This window comes from Myodes glareolus, chromosome 3, assembly GCF_982192425.1.
Source record: "Myodes glareolus chromosome 3, mMyoGla1.1, whole genome shotgun sequence".
NCBI classification, from domain to species: Eukaryota; Metazoa; Chordata; class Mammalia; order Rodentia; family Cricetidae; genus Myodes; species Myodes glareolus.
In genome coordinates this window covers 23,043,832-23,070,615 of record NC_142028.1, presented here as the reverse complement: position 1 = coordinate 23,070,615, position 26,784 = coordinate 23,043,832, and the positions used below count along the sequence as shown (strand labels likewise).

The 26,784-nt window shown below is 42.6% G+C and overlaps 1 protein-coding gene and 2 long non-coding RNA genes across 6 annotated transcripts in view; 1 reads left to right on the top strand and 2 right to left on the bottom strand.

Moving 5' to 3' along the window:
• LOC125396520 (uncharacterized) overlaps positions 1-11,524 on the bottom strand; it is a 57,441-nt gene extending 45,917 nt beyond the window's left edge. For 2 of the 4 annotated variants that reach the window (XR_015001030.2, XR_015737439.1), the window contains exons 1-2: positions 9,937-11,524; positions 875-6,464 (exon numbers count right to left, since the gene is read on the bottom strand). This is a non-coding gene — a long non-coding RNA (uncharacterized LOC125396520). The remainder of the gene's footprint in view (positions 1-874; positions 6,465-9,936) is intronic. The other 2 variants (XR_015737441.1, XR_015737440.1) reach the window with 1 other exon arrangement.
• On the top strand, positions 6,341-19,139 carry LOC148122585 (C-type lectin domain family 2 member E-like). Its single transcript, XM_087904141.1, has 5 exons — positions 6,341-6,477; positions 12,920-13,051; positions 15,360-15,544; positions 16,083-16,189; positions 17,135-19,139. Exons 1-5 carry the CDS (start codon positions 6,363-6,365, stop codon positions 17,268-17,270), a joined length of 675 nt encoding a protein of 224 aa, XP_087760267.1. The 5' UTR covers positions 6,341-6,362; the 3' UTR covers positions 17,271-19,139.
• Positions 19,140-19,700: 561 nt separating this feature from the next.
• Positions 19,701-26,784, bottom strand: part of LOC148122584 (uncharacterized) — a 22,604-nt gene continuing 15,520 nt past the window's right edge. Inside the window, exon 2 of the long non-coding RNA XR_015737442.1 lies at positions 19,701-20,566. This is a non-coding gene — a long non-coding RNA (uncharacterized LOC148122584). The remainder of the gene's footprint in view (positions 20,567-26,784) is intronic.

The following is a 26,784-nucleotide window of genomic DNA, read 5'->3' as shown; positions in this document are numbered from 1 at the left end:
GGTACTTTCACTCTTCTCCAAGTAAGAAAAAGATATCACATGTAGTAAACGTGCCACCCGTAATGGCTGAAACAAATTCTAAGCCAGACCTTGCAAATTTGTTGGGACTGGAAGATTCTCTCGTCTTATTTTGTTTGTTGAAATCACCTTAGTTGTGCAGGGGCTGGCCACATGCTACTCTTCCTGACTGTTCTACAAGTTCTATCACCCGGGTGTGCTCAGGGGACTTCCTTCTGGAGAGCTGGGCAGGGCCTGCACTGAGGCTTTCAGCTGAGAAACTCGACTGCAGTGACTCTATCCAGGTTCATATTTTTATGTTTTTTTTTTCCCCTCCCATTTTACCAAAAAGCGATCTTCTAAGGCCGAGAAAACTGAACTGTGAGGATGACAAATAACAGGGCCTTTGAAATGACCCCAACGCGTAACAAAAATCTCATTTAACAGTCAAGGCTCCTGTTCCGGAGGAAGCTCCGCCACAGCCCCTGGCATCCGTAATCCCATCCTCTCCCTTGGATTCCCCACACCTCAGGAGTGGTGAAGAGGTTTGTATGGTGCGATGGTGACTGTTTGATGTCACTGCAGAGACAAGCTTCCTTAAAAGGTTTTAGCTCAAGGGAACAAGTGAGGCTCCTGGAGGCGGGACTAGCGTATGACTGATCTCCACTCCCACCAATCGCTCCTCTAATGCTCCCTCAAGGCAACCAATAAGTGAGAAGTGACTACGGGAAAGCTCTGCAGATTCTACAGGAAGCTCCGCCCCCTACGCTAGGCACACGGTAGCCGCTATGCTTACTGTGGATATCTGTTCTCTGGCAGTTTGCTCTCTTTTGACTTTCAGACGCCCTCAGTGAATTCCTTCCTCAGCATTTCTCACCTCTGAATAACGACTTACACTTCTGCTCTTCCCTTGCTTTCCGTTGTCCGGCAACACCAAAGATGGCAGCTGGAGGCTGCGGGTGTGGCGAGTCATTCCCGGCGAGATGACGTCAGCACGTAGCGTGTCAGCTTGTGCAGGGAGAAGGGGAAGTTTGGGCCCTTCTTGCGGTTAGGTCGGAGGGTGGGAGGAAGGGAAGTAGCAGAGGAGGCTGAGGCCGTTTCGTGGGACAGAGCTAGGGACTGTAGGACGTGGAGCCTCAGGAGGCGAGGTCGGCAGAAGATGCGCGCCGTGGGGCTGCACTTGACCCTTGCGTCCCGGCGTCCTACACCCCAAGACTGGGCCGCTCACTGGTTGGAGATGGCAGCTAGGTGTGGGAATGCCTGCATCGAGTTGATTAGAGCGGAGCCTCTCCAGGCTTTAGCTTTGCTGTTCATTCAGTTGAACTCCCTAAGCTCCCTTGCTGACTGTAGCTCCTCTGACATAAGCACTGGCAGAACCCCACTAGTCCTACAAGCCCACACTTAGTAGAAACAAAATCCCTACCCTCCACACATCTTCCCAATGGCAGAGCTAACTGTTCCTACCTGAGCTGTCTCACTTGTTTCCTGTCTTAGAGTCAACGTATACACTGGTTTCAAATACATGTACAGTATAACACATGCCACACCTTACTCTGGAGAGAAAGGGGTTTCCTAAAGAAAAGGAAACATCAATAATACACTCCCTTTTCATACAGAAACGAAACAATTTTCCTTCCTAAGCAGCCATTGCCTGCTGCTGGGTTCAGCAAAAAAGACAAATGATTCTTTTCTCAAAAACAGGCTGACCAATGTCCCAACAGACTGCCCTGTCATATCCTACCTCTGCTCCAACAACACCACCATCTCCAGAGCCAGTCTTGTCCACTCAAGACACTGCTTCCCACAGCTGTCACCACACACAAGGCACTGGACAAAAAGTCTCGGCTTCTGGACCTTGGATATCTTTTCTGTCCCTAGAAAGGTTGCAGCCAGTTTCTTCCAGTGGAAATTTTGTCTCATCCACATTTGCTCATCTACCCACATGGCATGGGATGCATGGTCCATCCTTCCATGCGAGTGAGATGTGATTCCATGTGACTGAGTGGGATTCATGGGATCAGTTTGTCAGTGGATCTGCTGACATTTAGAAGTCCAGCTTTTAAGAAGAGGTTAACTTGATGGAGGTTAATCTCACATAGGCACAGCCTGTTAAAAATACTGCCTTTTGAATAATTGGCTGTCTCTAACTGCAGATTCTCTTATGTGATAACATGTTCCCCTAAAGTGTATTCCTCATATGCTAGGCATATTTTTCCTGTGTGCAGTTAGTAGGATGACTGTTAGGATTCCAGCATTATACTGACACTGTCCCCTCCTGTACCCCACTCCCCAACACCTCCCAGCCTACAGGCATTCATCACCCAGCCAGCCCAGGGGCCCTGTGACCATAGGTCACCAAGTCATGTAATGTCATGAAATGTCATGTGTTGCGTGGCTATGTCATGCATTGCGTGGCCACATTATGCATTGCGTAGCTACGTTATGCATTGCGTGGCTACGTTATGCATTGTGCGGCTGCTTAATTAAGTCTCTGTACGCATGTGCAAGCTTTTCCTTTTAAACAAGCTCCGCCTGCCTATTCGCCCTCTCTAGGTTCTCTTTCTAGGTAGCCATACTTCCTTCCCCTTGCCCCTGCCCTTTACTAATAAACTCAGACAGGGGTGCCCCGGGGGGGGGGTGTGTTGAGCTCTGTGGTTTATTTCTCACCACGGCAGTTGCAGCCTAACAACAACGATGACTTTTTTCCTAAACTATGTGTTCTAACAAATAAAATAAAAGTCAAACCTTTTGTCCCACACTACAATAAAATAAAATGTAGAAGTCCATTCTCCAACTCCCTCATACTATGATTTGTCCAGATGTGAGAACTTGTGGAATAATCACAGGAGGACTATCAAAGAGCAGAACTGCAGGTGTCTTGCCTTGCTAAATCTAAGTGCTTTAAAAATTTATGACAAATGAGGGTGGTATTACAGGTGTCAAAGTCCTTCAAGAGATCAATTGCACCTAACTGTCTAACCAGATATTATTAATCACACTTAAGAAATGTAAAATAATGCCTGTATTCTTTGCCTTTTCCTTAGATCTTTCCATGGTTTAGTTTTCTTTTTCTGTAACCTGTAGGGAGCCCTTTAAGAGACGGTGGAAACATACCCACAACAGAAGCTGTCATTAGCTACATGCTAGCTGATAAGATTTGCTGTATATTTTCTAAAAATGCCTGTGTCCCTGCTAATTTTCATTGTAGTTTTGTTTTTTTACCAAGTTGCTATTGAATGGTGTATGTGTGTGTGTGTGTGTGTGTATGATTGGGAATTTTTAACATAAGACATAAGATTGGGAAGAAATAAGATTGGAAGTGCAAAGAATTTAGGAAAATGTAGATGAAGACGAAAAAGAAAAGAAGAATAAGAAGGTAGAGTATTTAGAACAAGGAATGAATTGGAACAGAGATTTGGAACAGAGAATTTGAATTGGAATTAGAATTGAGACAGAATTAGAGTTAAGAAATTATAGATAATTAGAGTAAAAAAATTAGAATTAAAGCAAAACAATAAAGAGACATGTCTGGAACTGTAAACATGTGAGTTTTTCCCCAGAGACCAGAGCTTACCAAAGATCCCTTTCCCTATGCTGCGGTAACCTAACCGAACCCTGGGAGGAAATGAGAAGAGCAGGACTCTGTTGGCCTTCCATATGATATGACTTCTTCCCCACATTTCCACCAATATAAACACGTTCCTCAGTGAAGGTCAGGCTTGCTTCTCCTTTGCCTCCTTTTTTGACTCCTTTAATCTGCCCTTAGTAAGCCAAGGCACTCCTCCCCCACAACCACCGCCCACAAGCTGCTCTCCTAATTTACCTGCATTCCCTGTTCTAATCAGGCTTCGCTCTTCTCTCTGAAGTTTTCTCCCATCTCTTCCTTTGACATCTGATTTCTAGAAAGGCTAGTGGAGTCGAATGAAATATACAAGTAGGCGTATTTACCTTTACACAAACTGACTAGTCAACAAATTGCCACTTAGCCAGACCCCTGGTTCAGATAATCAGAGAGGCCGATGGCATAGGACCAGAAACAAATTATGTCCATTTGGCTCTCAAGGCAAGGGCTTCAAATGGGACATACTTTGAATGCCAGGACTGCACTTACACTAGGTACCCTAGAGGGAAACGTGTCACAGTCTTCCTCACTCCAGACTCCGGTGTTCTCCCGACATGGAAAACCTATTAATATCTTATTCATCATTTTAGGAAAAACAGAAGCCTCATTCTACTTCCATACTGCTGGAGAAGGCCCTAGAGGGGCTACTACCATTGGCGCAGCCACAGGACTCCAAGAGGTACAGCACAGCCAACTGAGCAACCATAAAAAGGAAGTCATGACCCTGGTACAACAAAGCACAGCCATGCTACAAACTCAGAGATTCCCTGGCTGTGGTGGTCCTCCAAAACCACAGGGGTTGGACTTAAGAACTGCAGAAAGAGGGGGCATCTGTTCTTCCCAGGCAGGGAATGCTGTTTTGATGTGAGTGAACCTGACCTAGAAAGGGGAAATGCTAGACAATTACTAGAAAGAAACACAAGAGAAAGAGTAGACAATACTTTCTGGAAGACCCCCTCTCTGCTTGGGGACTGTCAGTAGTCCCCTTGGCAGGCCTAATTGTTATAATTGTGCTAACTTTCTTCTGTGGTCCTTGACTTTTTAACTTCTCATTAACTTCTATAACAAAGACTCCTTGATTTTCCTGCCCAGAGCAACACTGGACTCTCCATACTTCCAGACTAGCAGCTTTTATCTATCCTGGAAGCCTCTCAACATGCCCATTCCACCTTTGGGATCCACCAGCAGCCTCCCCAAATGTCAACTCCTTTCTTCCATTTTCTTTTTTACCCTTCTAGAGTTGGGATAGTTTGAGGAATTGAGTCAGGATGCAATGGGCTGTGTGTCCCAAGTCATAAAGAATTCCTTAGCCCTAGAGTGACTGTTCAGTTCCATCTGCAGAAACAGTATGCCTGGCAATGAAAATAACTCATCTGTTCCGGATCAATCCATAAATACAGTTGTAACTTTCAGGTAGACACACACACACACACACACACACACACACACACACACACACACACCAGCCCCTCTAAATGTGCTAAACCTTCATGCCTATTCCAATAAAGCTGTCTCAGCCTGCTGATTCTCAGAGTCCCTGCCCATTGTGTGTGGAAACACAACTCTCACCTCAGAGGAGGTATGAGTTTACTCTGGAAACAAAATGAGTGAACACAGATTTAGATTTCCCCAAATTCCATTTTCTGAGGTGGCAATGAAGTCTTTACAGTCACATAACAGTGGAAGCCACACGTGAGGACACTTTCCAAGCACGTTGATGGAAATACCAGAGAGGCAGTTACAGCAAAGTTGGGGGGGATTTGTTACAGGGGTCAGATGGAACCCTATGATGCTCTTAGCCTTTGGTTTTGTGGGAACTGTTTGTTAATATATTGTGAGGAAAGCTAGTCTTTTGAATTCCTTGATGATCATAAAGGTGAGAGACAGAGAAGAGCAATGAGTAAGTATTGAGAGGGCTAGAAGGCAGGCTCATTTTCAGGAGACCTGATGCTCTGTTTGGCCTCCAGGGGTACCAGGCATTCACAGGTGTACATACATATGTTCAAAAAGCACAAATATACATAAGATAATATACATTTATTTTTTAGATTTTTCCTATATGATGGAGTAAATGTTCTTTTCTTTTTTAAAATTGATTTTATTGAGCTACACATTTTTCTCTGCTTGTCTTCCCTCCTCTCCCCTCCCCAATTTACATTTTTATTTAAAGAGGGCAAAAGGTGGCTCTGAAATCACAGGCTTGCACATTCTCTCTAGTCACTGAAGTGCAAACAGCCTTGTAGAAGGGTCTGTGGAAGGTGCTGCCGCTTTCCAGAAACTTCCCTTTTCACAAGGCTTGAAAAGAGACTGGCAACTACATCTCACCCTTCTGCAGTTGTTTTGCTTTTAGTTTGATTTTCCCAGGACAGTGAACAGACCCCCCCTCTTCTACCTTGGCAGCAGAGAAAAGTGTGTGAAGTTGCTCTAACTTAAAAGCATTTTGTGCTATCAAAATCTAAAACATCTAAAAATCTAAGTTCCCTTTATTTCGTTTGCTCTACACATTTCATTTACGGTACACATTTGCTGCAGAGTCCCTCTCCAAATTTGTAATTCCTACAAGAACCAGATTTTATGGTTGTTTTGTGTGTGTGTGTGTGTGTGTGTGTGTGTGTGTGTGTGTGTGTGTGTCAAAGGGGTGAATACTCAGGATGATTCATCAGGCAACAAACAAATCACAGACCAGCTGGGCAGAATTTATTTAAACCACGCCTACTTTTTGGCTTTTTTGGTCTGTTTTCAGATGTCCATCTCATTCATCCAAGTCTCTTTGCTTCATAAAGACGAGAGGTGGTGCATAGCCTTCATAAAAATGTCAACTGCCGAGTCCACCTCCCCGGATCGCCTGGGAGAAAACCGTACGTATATAATGAATTGTTAACTAAATTAAAGGGAGAAAGGGGAACTTCACCAGGGGCGTGGAATCTTCCTCCCTTTAGCCTGCCACAGGGGTCTCTCTGGATGGGTTGAGGCAGCGGGTGGGGAACCCTGGGGTGGGTAGGAGCACACCGGTGTAAGTCTGTATTATTCTGTTATGGCGAATGTTCCTTAAACATGTTTGGGGAAGAGCAACCAACAGGGAACTTGTTGAACCTGCACTCTTTAAACTCCCGCCAGAGTGTAGCACAGAGTGCCTGTGTTGACTGAAGTAGCCAATGAGGCTGCCTCACTCACTGTGGTTAAAAGAACTGTAGCCCTGTGTGGTAGGTGTTGGGGTTGAACAAGCTGCCCATCAGATTACATTTCCCCATAGTCTGACGGACATTTACAGCAGCCCGGCCAAGTCACTCATACTTGATTGTGGGAGAGATAAACAGCTCTTCTGAGTTTGTAAAGCAAAGTTGGTGTCCGGATTCCTAGAGGACTGGCTGGAGAAACCTGGGCATGCTCAGGCATGTAGCTGCCATCCAGTGCCCCTAAAGTGCCCCTGCTCACACCTCCCCTCCACCTTCTTTTCTGGACTCCCACAGTAGGACCCCCCCACCCCCCACTGCGTGCTTCTTCATTTGTAACCTCCAGGCTGTCAGAAATTTCCCCTTTCCTTAGCACACAGGTATACTCCTTCAGGTCCTAAATGATCCTGTGGCATCAGGGAACAATCTCTGTTCTACTTTACCTAGTGCTGCATCCCAGGATTTTCAGTAGGTCGGGGATGGGAGATTGATCCCACCTCTAAATTCATCTACAATTTCAGGTTATGGTAAATGATGGGAAAAGGACATTGGAGATTGCTATTTTAAAAGCAATTTCATTTTGGAAAAATGTTTCTATTTCACTCTTTAAATCTCTTTCCCTTTAATTTAAAACTTTTAAAATTCATTTTATGTGTATGTGTGTTTTGCCTGCTTGTCTGTGCACCACATGCAAGCCTGCCGCCCACAGATATCAGAAGAAGGTGTTGAATCCCCTGAACCTGGACTTAGGCAATTGTGAGCCACCGTGTGGGTGCTGAAAATGAACCGAGTCCTCTATCTACAAAGGTAGCAAATGCTCTTCATTGCTGAGACATGAGTGTACCCCTACTTTAATATTTTTGTTTAGGAATAGAATATTTCTTGAAAAACAGAGTTTACAATTTTTGTTAGATCAATGTTTGTTAGATCAACGGTCTAGTGGCAGTCTCAGGAAATCAGGCTAAGTTCCTCCAGGTGGACAGGCCCCTGCTGTGGTGGAAATATAGTTCTGGGTGGTGGGGGACAAACTGAAGAGGAAAGCCTTCTAACCAGGCCTCCATTGAATCCCTGGGCCCTATCCCGTGTCATCCAGTGGGCACCTAAAGTACTCTCCCTCCGCACCCACATAGACCTCTCCTTTGGTAGAGCAGCAGGTATGTCCTCTGTTGCCCTGACTTTTAAGAGTTGCTGCTAAGCACTTAGTGGCCACCGAGTCACAATCCTCATGGTAAGCCAGATCACCTGATATGCTGGGGAACATTAAAAAGTAAAGATTTCCTTCCTTCTCCAGACTTGTCTATGGGCTGAAAATGGCAGCCAAGTTCTCACGGCAGTGACCAGTCCGTAAAGCAGCTGACTTAGGTGAAAGTTGGGGACCCAGCTCTCTGGAACTTTCGGCAGCTTCTCTGACAGTTTCACTTTCTCATCCGCTGTCTGCCTATCTAGCTCTCTTGAACTCACTGCAGCCTCTCTGATGCTTTCACCTCTTCTGACTAATACCAAAAGAGAAAGCTCATGAACAATACTACCGTTTCTCAGGTAAACCAATCATTTCTGAGGGATAAGGGGCTAGATAAATTCCGTGAAGGCCTTAAGAGAGCACATGACTATGCAATAAAGATGATGAACTTCCAAGATGGTGGCTTCTTCATTTTCCAGACCTGAGAAAAGCCTAGGGCTGCTTAAAACAAAGTCCTGGGAAGCTCTTTCTCCTGCCAGTGGGGCCCCCTGCTGGTGAAGCAGATTGAACAGCTCAGGGCTCACAGCTCAATGTCGAACAGGATGTGTTTTTTGATTCACCCATTAAAATAAACATACACGTTTTATTATGGTGAATATAAGTTCCGGTCTCTGGTCTCCATCTTTGGAGGCCCTGTCCCTCCCTGTGCCCGCCAAACTTTGACCCCTCCCCTGAGGAGAGTCAAGACAGCCCGCCAAAATCTTAACCACTCCCCCAGTCTACTTTAACTGGTTCCCCAGAATGTTCCTTCGTGGTCTCTTTTCCTTCCTCCTGAGTGACATTTGTGGCCTCCCGGTTTCCCCTTCTGGCCACCCCGAGCACAGGAATCCCATTAAATCCCATTAAACCTGGATATTATTTAATAATGTTGTGATTTGGCTTATTGGGATTTTTGTGTTGGCAGAGAGATCACATTAGGAAAATTTTTTCAAGGTAAATATATTAAACTCCTCATCTACTTTTAGAAGCACTGTATGTTATTGTGAACTGTACTCATCCTACTGAGTCTTTTAACACCAGATCTGACACTGCTTTATTGAAAATATTGTCTACTTCCTCTCTACTTCCCCAAGAGATATTTGTACTTGATTGTGTATTATTGTAAGTGTTGTAAAATGATGGGAGAGAGAGACCATGGTGGGCCAAATGGCCAGGAGGCAGGTGAGAGCCAGAGACCTCATGGGAGACAAATACTCCATGCAGGTCAAGCTGGAAAGAAGTCAAAAGTTGGCAGAGCTTGTCTCTTAAAGAGATAGCAACTGAATATAGACTATGTAGTGACATAGCAGCCATTGGAACCTGGGCTGGTCAGGGTACTGCCTGGGTTCATCCTGCCAGATGACAGGGGCCAGCATAATGACTGAATCCCAACAGTAACACAGTATTAGAATCAATACAGTTTCTGTGCGATTATTTTGGGTCTGGGAGGCCCAGAATGAACGAGCAGTCTCTGACAACAAACTCCATTCACAAAAACCAGTACTTGGAACCCACCTACATTTATCAGTGAATAAATGGGGAAAATTGTGATCCATGCTCCTGTTGGGAATCTCCAGGTGGGGGTCCCATCCACACTCTGCTCTTGCACCTCCGATTCAAGGCCCAGTCCTCTCAGAAAGCCCGCCAATCAGCAGCCCTGCCTCTAAGAGAGCCCATATGGTGGCTCACATACATACTCCTAACTCCTATTCTAGGGATCCAACACATATTTCAGAGGCGTCCTAACACTAGGCATGCATGTAGCACACATATACACATACGTCCAAACAAAACATAACACACATAAAATAAACCTTAAACAATAGCTTATAAAGGACATATAGATCCCCTCCACCCCTACCCAAACTTCCCCATTCCCAGTTGCAGAGTCTCTGTACCTCTGTCCTCAGCCCTTACACACTTACACATAAAATGGATCCCTGAAGCAGAGACTTCACCCTTGTCTTCTTTCACATTGTCTCAGCATTACATTCTGCTCTTCAGTCACTGCTCTTCAGACAGTAGCATGTCAGATCCACTGCTGGTGAGATTCTAAGAGACTGTATCCACAGCTCCACTGATACAGAAACAGCACTCTGAATTCAGAAGCATGCAAGCACCACAAAGTCAAATGATATACAAAGAAGTTGCGAAAAGCTGGCAGGAAACTTGTGGAGAGTTAGAGGAGGAAACGGGTTGCGGCAGTTGGTGTGATTGGTGTCTTTTTTAAAGTTAGTCAGAAGGAAACTGTTTGTATGTGGCTCACTACCTTTAAGCTTGCTTAAACTTGCTGATTAGTATAGGAATGTTTTGAGTCAGAAGCCTTGGGGACATTTGACCTGGTAAAGTGGTATAAGAACTAGGCAAGTGCAAGCTTGTGGTTCCATTTGTCTCTTGTGAAGAGAGGGTGCGTTTGCCTTGTCATCAGCTTGGGGACATTTGAGTGATAGCAAATGTTCCATTTTTTTTAAACAGTGATCCTTAATGCTGCTACAAATATGCACATAAATGTTTCTTTTTCTTTTTCTTAAACCTTAAATACAGGCTTTCCTTCCAGCATTGGGTATATTGGTAGGATGGGGGCACACCATGATATTGTAGACTTCCTGGACAAACAGCTTCATTCACATCAGCATCTAATTCATCAACCTCCTGTTATTTAGTGATTTTTTTTGCCCAAGACATGTTCACAAACGTTCTCCCCACTTTGTAAAGAATCCAATGACTTTACAATATTGAGCTTTGTGCTCGGGTCTACAGTCCATATTGAGTCTTGTTTTTAGTAGACAGATACCAGGTTGTTTCAGTAGCAGATACTGGAGCGGTGCCACATTCTCCCTGTCTAAAAACTGTACATCTCTGTTAAATATCTGTTGACCATGAGTGCTTGATATCATTTCTGGAGTCTTTTTTTTTTTCGACTGTATTGTTCTGTTTACTCATTTGCTAACACCAGGCTGTCTTTATTTGTGTTCTCATAAGTCATGAGATGAGGCAGCCTGATCTTTCTGAATTCGATCCTTCTTCAGAATCAGTTTTGAATATTCTAGTTTCTTTTAGTTTTCTTAGTACTTTTTAATAATTTGATGCTATGATTTTTTTTCTGAAGGCAATCAGTACCCCCTCCACCAGGAAGTGATACTGTGTTGCATATATACACTTGTTCAGGAGTTGTTTACACATGAGCAATATTGAGTGTTCCAGTTTATTATGTGAAGTCTTTACTTATATTGTTCTGTTATTGAATAAAACTTGGGAGTCAGATAATGGGGTAAAAAGCTGATTGATCAGAGAAGCAGTAGATAAGTGTCCAGTGACCTCTTTCCTTTCCAGATACAAAAGGGCTTGCAAACCTTTCTCAACCCCTTCCTACCACTTCCTATGTCTCTCTGTTTGTATCCTGGGTCTTCCAAAACCTCTATGGCTAATTCTGGTCAGCTAGTCACTAGCTCCACCCCTCATTCAATGTTAAAGTTTATTGCCAGTCTTGGAGTGTGGGGAAATATCTCAGAACAATTATGTGTTTAGATATGTCTTGATTTCTTTCATTTTTTATGTTAAAAATTTTATGCATATGAGTGTTTTGCCTGCATAAATATCTGTGCATCAAATGCATTGCTAGTGCACACCAAGGTCAGGAAAGGATGTCAGATTCCAGAAACTGGAATTCTGGATGGTTGTAAGGTACTATATGCGTGCTGGAATCAAACCCAGGTCCTCTGCAAGAGCAACAAGTGCTCTTAACAACTGACCCAACAATCTAGCCCTGTCCTGATTTCTTCATAACTTTAAATGTAGTTAATATTTTGCTAATTATGAACCTTTTTTGCTTTATAATTTTATGGTTTTTGTCATTACTGTAAATAGTGCTGTCTTAGACTTTAATTTCCATTTGACAAGAAAATACAACTGACTTTACCATGCGGACATTGTATCTTGCAGTTTTGTAAATTCATTTTTTATATCCAGTAGTCTTTTATAGATTTGTCATAATTTTATGCAGATAGAACTGTATTATCTGTGATGAGAAACACTTCATCTGTTTTCAAGAAGTGTAAACCTTCTTTTATTTCTTTAAGAATCTAATTTTATGCATATGACTCTTTTGCCTGCACGTTTGTTCATCACATGAGTGCCTGGTACCTATAGAGGGCAATGAGTACCGCGGAACTGGATTTGGCACAGTTGTAAGCTACCTTGTGAGTCCTGGGAATTGAACCTGTGTCCTGTGGAAGAGCAGCAAGTGATCTTAAGTCCTGAGGAATGTTCCAGCTTCATGACCCTATTTCTTGACCTTGGTGGACCTCCTGTGAAGTCGTCCTGGAACAGAGATCAGACATCCTACTCCTGCTCCTGATTGCTGGGAAAGCATTCATAACTGCACCCTTGGGGGAGAAGCAGTGTGTAGTTGGATTTATTGTCTTGTTTTTAATTGATAACTTTTATATGGTTGAGGAAGGTTCTCTAATTCCTATTTTTGCATAACTTTGCTGTGTATTGATATTTCTATTTTCCTCTTTTCTTAGTAAGTTAATAGGTCTAATTACACTGAATTTTCTCTAATGTTTTCATTACTCCTAACCAGAACACTTACTGAAGAGAAATCCAGCTGACTGTTGTTGTTTTTCACTGTGATCCTCAGTCCTTTAGGTTTCTGACCTTTCATGACTCATCCTCAGTTCAGTAACTAGAAGACCCCTGGGAAGTTCTGTTTCCAGCATCTCTAGGCTTCTTTCTACCATGGCCATCCTTTATGGACCAGGGCCTTCTTTGAAAGGGTTTGCATCACTCTTTCAGATACTTGTAGGGGATTGTAAAGTGGATGTTTGTTTAATTTAATTTAATTAATTTCTTTAATTTTTCTCAAGAAATTCTCCAAGTTGGCATTCCTATATTAATGTTTTTCAGGTAAAATGCTCCAAGAAAAATGTCTCAGAATTGTCTCCCCCATGTCTCCTGCTAGGCCTTACTGCTGCTATGCAGTGATCATCATCCTCATTGTAGGTTTGATTGCACTTTCTGTTGCTCTGTGGTTGTCAGGTGAGTGACATTCCCCAGATCCTGCAGTATTCTGTCCACATCCACACTCTCAGTTACACTTACTGAGCACTGAGAGCCAGGAACTGTGGGAAGGGCAGAGAGAAAACACACTGGAAATTCCTGTTCTCTGGGAACTTATGGGCTAGCAGGAAGATGCAGTGAAGGAACAGCACAGGCTGTGGTGTGCACAGGATTCCAGGCACAGCATCCCTAGGAAGAGGACTTTCAGCAACCTCTACAGAGATTTGGGAGACATGGGGAAACTATTCAATGCAGAGGATAAGAAGAAAAAATAAAACCCAAGTAGCAGCCTCAAGGAACCTGCTGCAGCTAGGGGCAATGAGGGCAGTGAAGAGTAATATGGTTGGGGATGGTAAAGAGCCACCATGACCCATGGTTATAGAATCTTGTACATCTTTCCTGCCACATCTGGAGTAATGATTCATGATATTGTTTTATAAAATCAACTTTAACCATGTCAATGAATAATATACAAGTCTAAACATGGACAAACATTTGCCTACAAGACTTAGTATGTGTAATCTAAACTGTCACATGGCTCTACATAACACTCACCCTCAGGGCCTGTTGCATTTGTTCCGTTCATTAAAGCCTCATAGTAGTGTGTATAAGAACAGGGAATAGCTACAATAAATTGCTCTCCACTAAAAATAAGTGTGTGATCGTCAGTCCTAGTATTTAATATTTCTTATTAAATCATTTATTTCTATCCTCAGTAGCCCTTCCACAGATTCATGTAGTCATTCTTACCTGTCAAAGTAGAAAAAAGAAAAGCTATGTTATTTTTTAAGTGGTTCTCTGAAACATTGCTGCCTTAAGAGTTTCACACACACACACACACACACACACACACACACACAATTACTTTATTATGATGGACTCACAAATGAACATATTATAGTTCCATTAGCATAGCCACTTAAGCACTTGGCATGACCCAAACCCTGTGAATCTCATTGAACACAGAATAGCCATTCTGAAGCCATGGAGCTTTGGTTAAGTTTTAGACTTTCACTGTATTTACATTTTTATATACTGATTAGTCACAAATTAGAAAAAAACACAGCAAAGTTAATACTAGAAAAACCATGCCCTTTATAGCCCTATTCATGGCTTATGGGCCCTTTGCTGAATCCTGTTCTTGCTTATCACCTTACATCACTCTTCCTTGTTCTCCTTTCTACATGTTACACCATGCTCACACTCAACAGCTGTCCACACTCTTCATTATGGGCTGAGACAAGCATCTGAGGAAGTACATGGTGTCTCTTTCTTTCTGGGCTTGTGTGACCTTGTTTAATATTATACTTTCTGGATCCACCACTTTTTTACAAGCTTCATTTTTCTTGATGTCTGAATAACATTCTGTTTTATTCATATATTACAATTTCATTACCTGTTTACCAGTTGATGGGTATCTAGGTCAGGCCCATTTTGCTGCTATTGTACATGGACAGCAGCAGACATGGATGTGCAAGTCTCTGTGTTATAATGTAGCGTTCTCTCATATATGACCCGCAGTGGCATAGCTGAGTCATAAAACGTGTATTTGTAACTTTTTAAAGGAGCCTCCATACTGGATGCATCGGTTTATACTCCCACCAGCAGTGAATAAATACCCCTATTTCTGCAGAGTTCTGATATTTGCTGTGAGATTTCTTAATAATTGCCATTCTGACAGCCTCTAACAAGAGCCAGCATATATTCACATGGATTTAGTGTATACATGACATGATACCAGGAAGGCCTCGCTCAAAGTTTTCGTATCAAAAACTATTAGATCATGCCATGTTTTGCATGCTGGCATTTTCCCATAGTCAAATCCAGAGAAGTGAGGAGTTTTCTTTATTTGGTCATTATGAAAGCAAGATGTGAAGCAGGATCACAGGAAAGGAACGTGTAGGATTCTAGCAATCAGGAAGAGTCCTCATGCGGTAATGACTATGATTTTATTCAGGGTATGGTGTCTTTAGTCCCTACACTCAGGAGGCACAGCCAGGAGGATTACTACAATATCCAGACAAGTATAGTTTACAGAGTGAGATCCAGGCCATGCAGGGGGACATAGAGAGATTCTGTCCCAAAATACAAACAAGAGAAGCATTTCCTTAGAGTTCCACATAAAGGTTCTTCGTGGAAGATCACCATGCTAGGAGGAGTCTCTTAGAGATCAGTAATGAAAGGCACAGTCTAAACACACCTCGCAACAGAGATTGAATGCTTAGCCAATGAGACAAGACATGGAAATGTTTATTTATGATATGTAATTGCACTGTTTACATTTTAGTGAGAACGGAAAAAATGGCCATTGCGAATCCTACACATGGCAATACCACCTGCCCAGAAGGCTGGATTGAATTTGGAAGTAAATGTTTTTATTTTTCTGAACACACAAGTAACTGGACATCCAGCCAGACATCCTGCATGGAGCTTGGGGCCCATCTAACTCAGTTTGACAGTCAGGAGGAGCTGGTAAGAAAGGATTGGGAGTTGGTTTGGTGTTTCCTCTTGGAATATGCATTGGATTGAGATAGAGAACTTAAATCTGGAACATGAGGAAGGTTCCCATTCTAGGCATTGGGGTACAAGAGGTACATGTTAGCATGTGCCATTTGTGATAGTAACACATCTGTTGTAGCTCTGAGACATTCCAAAGATATACTCTCCTGTGATGCTAATAGTCAACCTGCAAGGCCAAACATACATTTCAGAATTATGGTTCTCAGTAATTTTTTGTCCGAGCTGGCAGGTGTTTTAAATTTAAGGTAACAACTGTTAATAAGTGTAAATACAGGCTTAATAAAGGAATTTCTCAGCCACAGAAGGATGAGTGGTTGTTAGTGTTCTATGGATTATGATAGAAAAATATATCCACTGAGAACTGAGGGCTAATGTCAATTACACTCAGTTCAAACCTGTTGACATCCTGAGAAGAGGCTGTAGATTGGAGACACTCAAGGGTCATTTGAAGCTGACAGGCACATGCATTTGCTTTCTGTGTTTTTGACAGAATTTCCTGAATAGAAAATGTGGGCATTTAGCTCCCTGGATCGGCCTGCAGAGAAAGACATCAGAGCAGCCTTGGATGTGGACAGACAACACTGAATATAACAACTTGTATGTTTTCAGAATGCTTTTCCTTCTACTGTGCTCAAGTGCAGTGATTGTGTGGGTTGTGGTTGTGAAAAAGTGAAAGGCTGAGTCATGTGAAGAGAACTGAACTTGAAAGGGAGAAACCCTTGGGCTGGAGGTGTGCCTTGGGTCTGGTTGTGTGTTACATGGAGTCCCCAGTATCCATATCTTGGCAAATTTACATCTGTTAGAGTCACCTAGTGTTGTTTCACTCCAAATCTTTAGCCTGATGATGACATCTGGGGTAGATGTAGTCTGCTATCAGCACTTGGATATCTCTCCTTGCTGATAACTGCCCGTGTGGGGTGCAGACAGAACTGCTGATGGCCACTAAGGGCTCTGAAACCCCAGGAAGCCACTGCAGAACTGCTGAACCGGACTTGTCAGACAAGAGTGTGCACAGCTTTTTCTGTCATGGAAGCAGAGATTCCATGGGCATTGGGAACCTTCTCTAAAGTCTCATCATCAAAGAGCACACAGGACAGCACTTGGATGTGAGCATAGCCATTTTGAACAGACCCATTTCATTGGAACAGTAAATGTCCATCAGTGAAGACCTTTTGAATTTAGTAAGTGCAATTTCTCCCATCCTCATACATGTGAGAAATTCTTCAAGATAAAATTGAAAACCACCCTTGTCATACTACCAATGGCTGAATGAACATCATGTGAACATATCAGAGAGCACCAGTCAAATGCTTTGTACACACAGTACAGGGTCCAACATGGATGAGTGACAAAGGTGTGGTCACCAAATGGAACCCTGAGAATGGAAAACTCACTGGGTGTAACACTAGTGCTGGTGATTCCTCATGGACTCTGTCTTTCTGTGATTTGTGCTATAAACAAGCAGTGGTCACGAGTGAGATATCATTGCTGGGGGGAATGTAGTGGCTGACTCTGCAGAATTGTTTTTGTTTTTTGTTTTAGGGTTCCCATCCGCGGAGACGGAAACCATGCCTACCTGAGTGACAGAGGGATCAGCAGTGGCAGGGACTACATATATAGGAGCTGGATTTGTAGCAAGCCCAAGAGCTATACTTTAGTAGATTCACAGCTTGTATAGAGAGTGTGTCAAAGTAATCATGAGAGATCTGTAACATATTTTCTACAGTCACAGCATTATTTTTTATCTTATATAAATTTCCCAAGCAATTCATATTCTGTGGTGTCATCAATGATGAAAATTATCACAGGCGACTATACTTACGGGTACTTGGGAGAGTATGGGTGATCCTAAATTAAGTAAGTGTTTTGGTATGGGTTGGCCATATGAATTACAATCATATCAGTATTAGTGACCCCCCAATTTTATGACCAGACAATGCAGTTTTTTCATTAGTTTTTACTTTGAATGACAGGTACTTTTAAAAATGAAGGAAGGAGCTGGGCAGTGGTGGCAGATGCCTTTAATCCCAGCACTTGGGAGGCAGAGGCAGGTGGATTGCTGTGAGTTTGAAGCCAGCCTGTTCTAAAGAGCAAGTGCTAGGACAGGCTCCAAAGTTACACACAGAAATCCTTTCTCAATCCCCTCTCAAAACAAACAAACAAACAAACAAAAAATGAAGGGAGGACAGAATTGAGTCAAGATGGGTGAAACACTGGGCTCCTGCTGGGGGCTAGAAAAGGAGACAAAGGAGTGGAGTCTCTCCAGCACTCTCTCCCCACTGCCCTGGGAATCCTGCAGCAGGCTGCATCACAGGTCTGCAATCACCAAGATAGAGCCTAAGACATGGATGGCACAGCTGCTGCAGCCTAAGGCAAAGCCGGAGTGAGACCCTGATGTTAGAAAGTCAGGGAAGAGTGGCAGAGAGAATGGCTGCTTGGGTAAATGTGCCCTGGCAAATCTGTAATTTCTGTTATCAGAAGCTTTAAAAAATATTTTAAGATTGATTCAAGATGTTGACTTGTAGGGTGAGGTTTTTCTTTCTTTTTAGGTCTACATCTAGAGCCAGCACTGCTGTGCAGCTCCCCTCAGCCCATAGGTGTGATGACCATACCTACAGTGCCTTCACTGAGGGCACAGAGATGTGCAGAGACCTGGGGCTCCAGTGGATTCTGCCCCCAGAAACCCTGCCCATCTGAAAGATCCCTTTGTCTCTGGGCAACAAAAGCATATCCCAGATTGGTGCTAGTTGTAGTGTATGATCACCCTGGCACTGAGCAACATCAGTATGTCTGTAATGAAGACCTGTTAATTTTCTGGATTGGACCTCAATAATCCTAACACTAGCAGGGTAGTAAACAGCAGCCCGGATCTCTCACAGACTGTGCCCCCAATGCACCCCCATGACCACCCTGTCTCTGAGGAATGGAGGGATGTCCAAGGAGAGTAGTGTATTTCTGGTTTGGGACATCTCAAAAAACCTCCAGGCTGTGTGCTGCCACCACATGCCATGTTGCTGTACATGGTGTATGCTATGGCTGTGGCTGTACTGATTCTGCCTACCTCTACAGGCTGTGTGGAGGCCCAAAATTGTGAGCCTGTTTCCACCTTCTGATATTAGAGAGTTGTAGGTTGCTCAGAGTAGCTGACAAGTATATCTGCATGTCCCAACTCAGGATGTGATTACTTAATTGTTTTGACATTAAGATAGCCCATACAAGTATGTCCATTCAATTCTGACAGGTGGTCAGGATATACAAATGTACATCTGCTTCTTCTTTTATAACTGTGAGGTCACCTGGGCAGTGGCTGTCTTCAGGATTCATGGTCTAAGGTGCTTTACTGCCTCAACAACAAAATGCTAATGATTTGATGTCTCAAAGTGTTAAAGCAATTAACTGTTTGAGTTGTCCTTTGTATTATGTATATAAAATCTCTTGTTACCTTCCCCCCCCCCCCACCTCCCCACCTTCATTTGTATTGGGTATAAAAACTTATGGAAAAATAAATGTTGGTGATTTCAGTATCCACTGAAATGCCCTGATGGTACTTTTATATGGTTTTTGATTTATTATTTTTCATGCACCTTCATATTCTTATATTTCTGAAAGTTCACGTCCCTACCCTGGCAAGAGGTATTTTTTGTTGAGGCTGGTCCAAACAAGTCTGTGTTGATACCCATACACCATGTTGTTTCTGGACACCATATGGATGTTCATGGTCTGTGCAGGGCTGTGTTGATGTTAGTGGTCTGTGCTGTCCCCTGAGGCCATGTTAGTGTCTGTAGTCTGAGATGCTGCTGGGGGCCATGTTGATGATGTGCCTCCTGTTACCACCAGGACCATTGGGCTTCTGTGGTCTGTGCTACCACTGGACTCCATGCTGATGTTCATGGCTTGGGCCATGGTCTGTGCTGCTGTCTCAAACTATGTTGACATCCCTTGTCCACGATGACACCAGGGGCCATGCAACTTATCTCATTCAGGAAAATAGCATTCTTCAGTATTCTGTTCTTAGTTCATTTAGCATCCCCTCTCCTTAAATTTCATTTTATTCCAGATAAACACCATGACACTTTCTAAAATAAATGATTACTTCCTCATGTTGAAATTAGTTTGCATTTAGCATTTCTAATTATCTTATTTACAGTACATGTTAATCCCAGAGTTTGGAGGAGAAAAATCACTGACCCAAACCTTCATGACAAATTAATTAAAGCACGCTTTTTTATATGTGTACATGGGGTGTCTCCCCTTAAGGTGGGGATTGAGAGGTAAGTAAGTATTGGAGGTGAGGGAGACAAGATTTTTATGAAGCTCAATTGTAGGGGTTGTAGTTGGAGGCCACTTATTTGTTTCCTGACTGCCCAGACCTGAAATAATCACACAGAAACTAATATTAGAGCATTGCTTGGCCTATTAGCTCATGCTCTTATTGGATAACTCTTTTTTTAAAGATTTATTTATTTATTATGTATGAATAATAAATAAATTTATTTATTTATTTATTATGTATGAATAATAAATAAATTTATTTATTTATTTATTATTTATTCTGCAGGTCAGAAGAGGGCACCAGATCTCATTACAGATGGTTGTGAGCCACCATGTGGTTGCTAGGATTTGAACTCAGGACCTTTGAAAGAACAGCAAGTGCTCTTAACCTCTGAGTCATCTCTCCAGCCCTTGGCTAGCTCTTATATTTTAAATGAACCTATTATCTAGCCGGGCAGTGGTGGCACACACCTTTAATCCCAGCACTCAGGAGGCAGTGGCTGGTGGATCTCTGTGAGTTCAAGGCCAGCCTGTCTACAAGAGCTAGTGGGCTTATTGGAAACAACCAAGGCTTGAGAGCAGAAATTCTTCTCTAGTTTCAAGTTCTGTCTTCCTGTAGCTGATACTCCGCTCAGAGATTAATGCTGCAGAGACCGCCAAGTCTTCTGTGTGCTTGCTGAAGACAAAGCCATTACAGAGTTCCTGCATGAGGGATAAATAGGTATGTATTTAATGTAATGAAACTGAAAGAGCAGAGAGGAGATTCACAGAGGAATCACAGAGAAGTTGAACCTCATTGTTGTTAGTTTGCCCAGTGACTCTCTGTAGAAGAGGAGATGCCTGGAGCCTCGGTTATGTTAGTAACTCTATTTGAGTATGTCATTCTTAAGTATAACTGAGGAGGAGAAAATGGACAGTGAATTAATGACAACTCCTGAGCCATAGTTTTTATTTCGTCAGGGAATAAAGTGAGGACATGACCATTTCCAGGTAGGTTTGAGAGGAAGGTTTTATTGTAGATATGCGGAACAGCAGTCAGAGGCATTTGGAAGAGTCCACAGTGGGGAGAGAGTAGTAGACTAATCCTGGCCAGCAGATTCAACTTGGCCTTGAGAGAATAAAGGGCTGAGGAGCATGAGAGAGGAAGATAAAGGAAAGAGCATGGCCAAAATGGCAGGGTTGTGTAGGAATGAGAGATTGGGAAAGGGAAGTCATGAGCTGGAGTTTAGAGTAGGGGCCAGGGAGAGAGGAGCTGAGAGGAGTCACAGGTCCTGAGTGAGCCTGGAGGCCAGCATGCATTGTGGGATGGTAGTAGCATGGAAGTCTGTCATTTGTCGGGAGTTCTTCGGGACCAGACAGTTTGTTTATTTGGATATATATATATATATATATATATATATATATATATATATATAATTATATATTATTTTTAAAATATATTTATATATATTTAAAATATATAATATTTTTCTTTGTTTTTTGTTTTTAGGGTGTGTGTGTGTGTGTGTGTGTGTGTGTGTGTGCATGTGTCTGTGTTTAGCTTTCTAGTCCACTCTTGATTTGGTATTATGCACTCTGGCGAGTTACAGGAAGTTGCTGTAGACCATGCTCCTTATGTCCCAGAACAAATGAAACTCTAACAGCACAGCTCTCAATGTGCACAGCTAAGGAAGTTCCCTGTGGGCTGGGGCCTGGGGTTTTCAGATCCAGTGTGGTTCAAAGGGAAGGTGGGGAGGGGAGGTGCAGTGGAAGCTGAACCCCAAGTCCAGCAAATGATATTACCTAGACCTAAAATGACAAAGGTTTCATACTCCTTCTCTTTTATGAATGCTAGTTTTGAATATTTAGATTTGTGTCTTTAAAATGAAGTACCCACAGATTGTAGGAAACTAGTAAGAGACATAAAGCAAGGGTAATTTTATGATTTCTCTTTGTATTCTTTTATTAAATAAATGGTTTTGTTATTACAGTCTCTTTAATAATAAAAAAATTCAAATGTCATAGACATGAACTAAAAGGACCTTACAGATATATTATTTAATACAGCATAAGAACCCCAGTTTTCTCTAGTCCTCAAAAGATATATGTTTAGGTACAAGTGAGATGACTCAAAATTTAGAGCACATACTGCTTTAGAAAAGTCCTTATATAACAACAACAACAACAAAAAAACGGAAAGGAAATGCCAGAAACAGCTCGATTAAAAAATGCTATGTTCAAATTGTAGTGCTACTTTATTAAGCAAAATTTAAAACATTGTTTCAAATAAAATAAAAATTTTATATTACATATTTTGGGAAATTTTAAGCAAGTTTTTCAATCTAAAAACAACAAAATAGCTATGTAATTATGCTTTCTCATGAGGAATAAAACACAAGGTATTTTCATTCTTGAGGTTTATGATGTTTGTAATTTACTTTTAAAAAGAAAATAGCAGTATGGATAATTAACTTATATATTTATCAATTGTATGTTAGGAAAAAGGTTATTTTTGAAAATATAAACAAACTGTATTAAAATTTAAAAATGGAAATAAATGAACAAATGCAAAAAAACCTAAAAAAAGTAAAACAAAACAAAACAAAGACTTGAAGTAAAATATTATTTGAATTTTGGAGAAAATGAAAAGGGAAACTAATCTGGGCAGCCACTGTGGGTGTGTTGTGGGGGGAATGAAACATGGAGAAGACAGGGAGAAAATCCTGTTTAGTCAAACACATCCTTTCAACCATGAGGAGCAACGAGATTCACATGGCAGCAAACAGCACGTGGGTTCAGAGAAGAAGTGAAAAAGTCCGGCTTTGGCCAGTATCCTAAAGTGATAGAGAATAAGAGCATTAAGAAGCTCAGGTTTTCTGATTTAAACTCAGAAAAGCCAGCGAGCTTCACAGACTGCTTGGTGCAGCTCCACAGGTGACCACAGAGTGGAGCTCCAGGGAAGGAAAAGCACATTATCTCAGTGGAGAAAGACTGTCTCCTGCAGCCTCTTTAGCAGGACTTTAGGTGGATCAGCCTTGCTGAGAGTGGGCTCTTGGCCAGGTGAGTGACAGGTCCAGCTGGACTTACTCTTTTCCTGCTTGCTTTCCTCATGCTGGCAAGTCCATTCCTACACTGGCATTAGAGCACTGTTTCTCAACCCGTGGATCTCTGATGACATAAGTCACAAAACAATCCCACACCAGTTCAGAATTGTGAATAATGAAAGGGTTATTTATTTAAGGGGAAGACTTACAGATTACTGTACTAGACAACAGTCCTCTGTGCGAACAGAAACAGAGTCTAGCAGCTGCTGGAGCTGGAAGCAAGAGAGCTGGTGCACCTTTATGGCTGATTTTAACAGTATAAGAGACCACGCCCAAGTGGGGTGTTATCTTAAAGGCTATTGGCTGAAGGAGCAGAATGTGCTCCCACAGCAGGTCCCTCTACTCCTTTGGGGGTCACATCTCAGATATTCTGCTTATTAGATATTTACATTATGATTCATAACAATAGCAAAATACAGTTACAAAGTAGCAATGCAATTCACTTTATGGTTGGGGGTTAACACACCATGTTAAAGGCTCACAGCCTTAGGAAGGTGGAGAACCACTACATTAGATCCTACTTCTTTGGGATTCCAGCTTCTACAGAAGACCATCTGAGACATCCAGTCTCATAGACCGGATTCTTGGACTTTGTGCTTGCTCATAGGCAGCCATTGCTGTACTAGCTGGATTACAGCCTGTAAGTCATTCTAATAAATACGCTTCCAATAGTCAGAGAAGATTCATTCTATAATTCTCTGCTCTAGAGAACCCCGACAAATACAGTGGCTTATGGTGACAAGGAAGGACAGAATGCAGATAAATGGCCTGTGAGTCATGAAAAAGGTTATGGAGAAAATGGTTTTTCTAGTGTCAGCTCTGTCATAGGTTATTTATTTATTTAGTGGTGAGTAAATTCATAAACATGCAATTGACAGTGATATTATAAAGCCATAACTAAAGCTCCATGACTTCAGAATGGCTGTTCCAACTCTGTGGAAGTGCAATGAGATACATAGGCTTTGTTTTTGCTATGTGTTTGAGGCTCCTGGAATGTGCCAAATTTGAGGCTTTTGTCTTTAAAAAGTCCCTGCTCACTCAGCTTGTGGATAATTCTAGAATAACATTCCCCGGAGTGTGTGGCCCTGGCCAAATCTGTGTGGCTCAATAAGCACTTCAAGTTTCTAAAGTGCTCATCCTGGCCTCCTTGTCTGAGGTGAGAGCACCCCGTTTACAACAGGATGAGGAGTCTCTGACCTCCCACCTGGGCTCCTTGGCATCTGCACTTCTGGAAGTGGTCAGTGCAGTCCAACACCAGACCTAGGAGATACTGAATGGGAGAAGTTATGGTCAAGATCAGGAAACTCATGCTGGGGTCACAGATTTCACCTTGGACACAAAGGTGTAGGTCCAATCCCTCACCCAAGGGGCTTCTGCATAAAGGGCTGTCTTCTGGCCTTAACCAGCACTTCCCTGTGAGAAGGGCAAAGCCCTCCCTGTGGACACAGACAGTTGCTATTCAATTGCCATAGCTCATTCCTATGGGACCTTCTATAGAAAGGGTGCTCCTCATCTCACATTGGGCATAAATAAATCCATAAAACAACAACAACAACAACAACAACAACAACAACAACAACAATATCCTGGCCATGTAAGATGCCATAAGTCTGTCAAGAGAGGTAGTCATTGTGTAGTGTAGAAGGCCTAAAAAGGGAATTCACAAAGGTCCAGGAAACAAAGCAGCAAATATGGCTGCCCTGAAATTGGCTCTAGAAGCAGAGAGGCCTCTTTAGTACTTAGTTGCCCTGCCTTTATTTTTTATTTTGTTTTTCAAGACAGGGTTTCTCTGTGTAACAGGCCTGGGAATCCTTTAACTAGCTCTTTTAGACTGGGCTGTCCTTGAACTCACAAAGATCTGCCTTTCTCTGCCTCCCTAGTTCTGGGATTAAAGGCAAGCACCACCATGGCCTGGCTTCCTGCCTGCACTTTAATTGTTCTAGAGCCCAATCTATGTATAAAGAAACTAAGTTGAAGAAAAGAAAAGATAGTCAACAGACGCCAAATGGGTGGTCGTTTCTGCTGAATGAGGGACCTGTACTTCCTGCCTTTATCAGAAGACAGATGGTCACCAAACTGCACAAGGCTACCCATCTGAAGGCAACTATAACTGCTTTACTACTCAGGTCCAGATATTATTCTAAGATTGGAGTCTCCCTTCTCCCTGGGTTCCAACAACGGCCTGGTCTTCCTTGCCAACATTTTTCAAATGTTGATAGATAAAATGTTGACAGATAAAAATCTGTCTATGGTACTAAATTTTGATTGGAAACTACATTTAGGACACAAAGCTCAGGGAAGGCATGAAGGATAAATAGAAAGGAAACATGATCTAGGTAAGTCCCTGAGACTGGTGAATACTGGATCAATCTCCTGACTTTTGCTCCCCTAAGGGAGAGCTGCATCTCATATCAAGAAACTCCTAAGACAGAAAGGACTAATCATGCCTTCCCTTTGTCCTCGCAGATCCTGCGACAGTCACAGGGACTATTCATCAGACTGTGAGGCTGCATGTTTGCCTGGTACCTGCCCACAAGTTCCAGCCTGGCAACTTTGTGTGGGTAAGAGACCCTGACATGGAGCCTTGAGCAAATATGGAAAGTCTCATACCCTGTGGTCCTCACACTGGTACAGCATTACTGGTGTCCCCTGTGCACACATCACACCCAGCAGAGGTAGGATACAAAACATAGAGACAGATGGGTCATCACCAGGTCCTCTGACTCCCTAAAGGAAAGACTGACATGGGTCATATAATTACAGTTGTCCTATTTTCTCTGTTTTGCCAACAGTGAAAAAGACCCCAACAATCCATAAGCCAGGAACGTCTTTGTGGAGATTAAAGATTACTGGATCCAACAAGCTCACAGCCAGCTTATCTACTAAGACCCAACCAGCCACCTTTCATGTAGAATTTTGTAAAATATTACACCTACATGCTATTGGGGGAAGGTTTGCTTGATCATGGTGAGGAGAAAATCCTCTGGGAATGTGGGTCCACTGGTGAAGAAAAAAGGCCATGTACTCTACCTCCCTGACTCCATCCCTCAGCCCCAGGCTGCCACAAACAAGGCAAATAACATCTTGCTTGATGGCATTGTGAAACTGACTTATCTTGGGAGCACACCACTCCATTCATAGTCTCAGAAAGAAACTGTTGTGGGATAATATTTTAGCTCGGCAAGGATTAATTTTGTTCATGTTGCATTTGTTTAGCTATGGAAAGATGTGTTGTATTTGTTTCACATTGCCTGCCTAAGGCACCTGATTGTTCTAAGAAAGCTGAATGGCCATTAGCTAGGACGAGAAAGAACAGGCAGGGCTGGGATATAGAAAGAATAGGAGGAGGTTTAGGTTGAAAAGACAGAAGGGAAAATGAGAAGAAGACAAGAGAATGAGATGCAATCCCAGGGCAAGAAGTCAAGCATCCTCCATCCAATTAGAAGTAGTGAAAGATAGTTAGAAAGAAAGAAAAGGTTAAAAAGCCTCAGGGCAAAAGGTATATATAAAATGTGAATTTATGTTAAAAGAGCTAGCTGTGAAGGAACCTGAGCTAGGCCAAGCATTTATAATTAATAAAAAGACTCAGTGTCATGATGCATTCAGTGAAGTGACTGGATCATGAGGGCTTAGCCTCCACCAATGGATTAATCCACACATGGCTGCATAATTTGATAGCCTTGCTGTGAGGTGAGGGCAGCTTTCTGAGTGAGGCGTAGCTGCTGGAAGATTCTGGAGCCATGTCTGTCTTATCCTCGGTTCCACTGCTGTCCCTTCACCGGGCAATGACCACAAGTGTTCACACATTAGTGTTCCTATTGAAATCTCTTCCCAACT